The 2,669-nt window shown below is 47.8% G+C and overlaps 1 protein-coding gene across 5 annotated transcripts in view; it reads left to right on the forward strand.

The window, feature by feature from the left end:
• TTC8 (tetratricopeptide repeat domain 8) overlaps positions 1-2,669 on the forward strand; it is a 25,931-nt gene that overhangs the window by 2,150 nt on the left and 21,112 nt on the right. For 4 of the 5 annotated variants that reach the window (XM_018571063.1, XM_018571064.1, XM_018571062.1 and 1 more), the window contains one exon: positions 2,470-2,590. In XM_018571063.1, the coding sequence (XP_018426565.1) occupies positions 2,470-2,590 (121 nt within the window). Of the gene's footprint in view, positions 1-1,258; positions 1,269-2,428; positions 2,591-2,669 lie in introns of all 5 variants that reach the window. The other variant, XM_018571061.1, reaches the window with a different exon arrangement.

The following is a 2,669-nucleotide window of genomic DNA, read 5'->3' on the forward strand; positions in this document are numbered from 1 at the left end:
GGGGGGGGGCAGTGAGGCAGATCACGTGACCACAAGGTGACAGCTTGAGTCATAAATTCCTCCCTCACCTGCTCTGAAGTAGCACTGACAATAAAACCCGACCCGGCCACTTCTTAGGGCTGGTGCAGACCTGGGGCGCGTATCCCGGGACCGTGCAATAGGACCGCGCAAGCCCTATTTACTTCAATGGCTTTATAGCTGTACGCCAGTCGCTGTAAAAAGAGACATGTACCTTTTTTTTGGGGACACACACCATGCGGTTTTTTTCAGCCACGCCGGGAAACCACGCAATCTGCCTGGCGCGACTGGGGTGCCGTTAGAAAAGAATGGCGCCGCCAGCGCGATGGCCAACCACGCGGTTCCGTGCACCACTGTAAAGGTTCTTATTCATCCAGGTCATGGTATATCTGTAAGAAATAAATCAAAGCAACTGGACTCGCTAAGACATTTCGCTAGTCATCCAACCAGCTTTCTGTATTACGAATTGGGAAAGCTAGTCGGATGACCAGCGAAACGTCTTTAAGAAAATTACAGCAAGTCCAGTTGCTTGGAATTATTTCTTACAGATATATTTCTTCATCCATCATTCCTGAAATGCCTCTTCTAGAGAATAAAGAAATGATAGAGGTAGAAAATGTTCTCCACCTCACACAGCAGATCTTATGAAATTGTTCATTCTTTCATTCCTTAGTCATGTTTCCCATTTTCTTCAAATGCTTCCCAAGGAGAAAAACTCTGAACTTCTGATCCAGGTACTGGTTGTAAATTCTCCATAGACTGTAGATAGATTTAGTTAGCTGATATTAGTTCTATTGGAAATGTGTGGACCTGAAAGAGATGGGAATGTTCTATTGGAAGTGTGTGGACCTGAAGGAGTTGGGAATGTTCTGTTGGAAGTGTGTGGACCTGTAGGAGTTGGGAATGTTCTGTTGGAAGTGTGTGGACCTGAAGGAGTTGGAAATTGTGTGAATGTTTACTTTGGTTACCCAATCATGTGCAGATGAAATAAGTAAACAGGAATTTTCATTTCAACTTGACTGTCCTCCTGACACAAATCTGGGAATCTTGGAACTCCTCTCTGATGATCCTAACCTAAATATAGTGGTTACCAGAGCTTTATACATGGCCAGAAAAACCACCCACCATGGACTACCCCCTCCCCCATTTCTGACCACATGACTTTAGCTAGAAAAGATAAACTTGCACTTGGAAGGCCCAGCCTATACCTGTAGAGTGGGGGGGATATTATGGGATTTAGGAGCCTGCCTGTCCAATCCAGGAGCCAGCCGGATGTTTTTAGGGGTCGGCTCCATTGACAAAGACTAGAGGAAACCTCAAAAGTTAGACGCCAGTTGTAATTTTTAGGGAGCATTGGCTACCTGACTCCTGGGAACTGTCCAGCCCAGACATATAGGAGCTCCCCAAAATTTGAAAAGATTTGGTGCGTGAGGCAATAGGACCCAACACATTGTACACCACGTTGTTGTACTTCACGGTTCACCTGGAGATGTATTTCACCTACATTTGTAACACGCGGGTTGAAAGCCGCCTTCTCTGACTCCTCTTGTATTGTAGGCCGCACTGACTCCTCTTGTATGGTAGGCCGCACTGACTCCTCTTGTATCGTAGGCCGCACTGACTCCTCTTGTATCGTAGGCCGCACTGACTCCTCTTGTATTGTAGGCCGCACTGACTAACATTCCCAACTCCTTTTATCAGCCTCACAGAATCACAAACACAAACTGTCCTCCATAACCAGTGACATTTCATTATGTGGCAGTGACAGTACATACCGTATTTTAGTCCCAGTGATGTCATCACTGCAAGGCAGGCAGATCGTGGCTGGTGGGAGGGGCCGGCAGAGTGCTGTACAAAGCTTCCTGAAAACATCACAACATCTTGCCTTGGTACTCCTTTCAAGAGCCCTCAGGACTGATGCAAGCAGTGGACTTGGACCTGGGAGGAGTTATGTAAATATTCAAGAGCCTTGATGGTTTGGTGTCAGTCTGGAGGGGTGGGCGTTCCTGGGCAGACTGTATTTGCATGCAGGGTAACACCCACATGTGATGCTGAGTCTCCATGACTGAAAGAAGTGAATGAATAGAAGAGACGGGGCCAGGGACAGTCAGGCCGGGGAGGAAAGTGCTAGATGATGCTGGACGTCATCGAGCCAGGAAATGAGGCGGGCTCGATCTGACTTGCTGGAGCTTCTAATGCACATTGTGAGAAGCTCTCAGCGTGCAGTGACATCAGAGGAAGCCATTTCGGTCCCGAAGAGGAGGCGGCAAGACTGTAAAAGATGAAAGGGAAGGCCGGTATCAGCTTTGTAAGGTTTATGGGGCAGCACAAATCAAAATGGGAGATCAGAGAACCAATTGGTGTCTCCATTTCCTTCAGTCAGCAGCTGGTTCACTCTGTACTGACACAGCCAGATATTTCACTCCTTGTATTCCTTGTACTTTCCTGCAGGCAGCATGGAGTCTGAAGACCCGGGCCCTGACCGAGATGGTTTACGTGGATGAAATTGACGTTGATCAGGAAGGAATTGCTGAAATGACATTGGATGAAAATTCCATCGCACAAGTCGCACGTAAGTCAGCAGTGTTGTGTACCACAGATGTCAACGGTGTCCCTAGACTCTTTGCCGCCTGCGATGGGGGGGGGGGGGG

The sequence above is a fragment of the Nanorana parkeri genome, unplaced genomic scaffold (genome assembly GCF_000935625.1).
Source record: "Nanorana parkeri isolate BGI_ZX_2015 unplaced genomic scaffold, ASM93562v1 scaffold1664, whole genome shotgun sequence".
Taxonomy (NCBI): Eukaryota; Metazoa; Chordata; class Amphibia; order Anura; family Dicroglossidae; genus Nanorana; species Nanorana parkeri.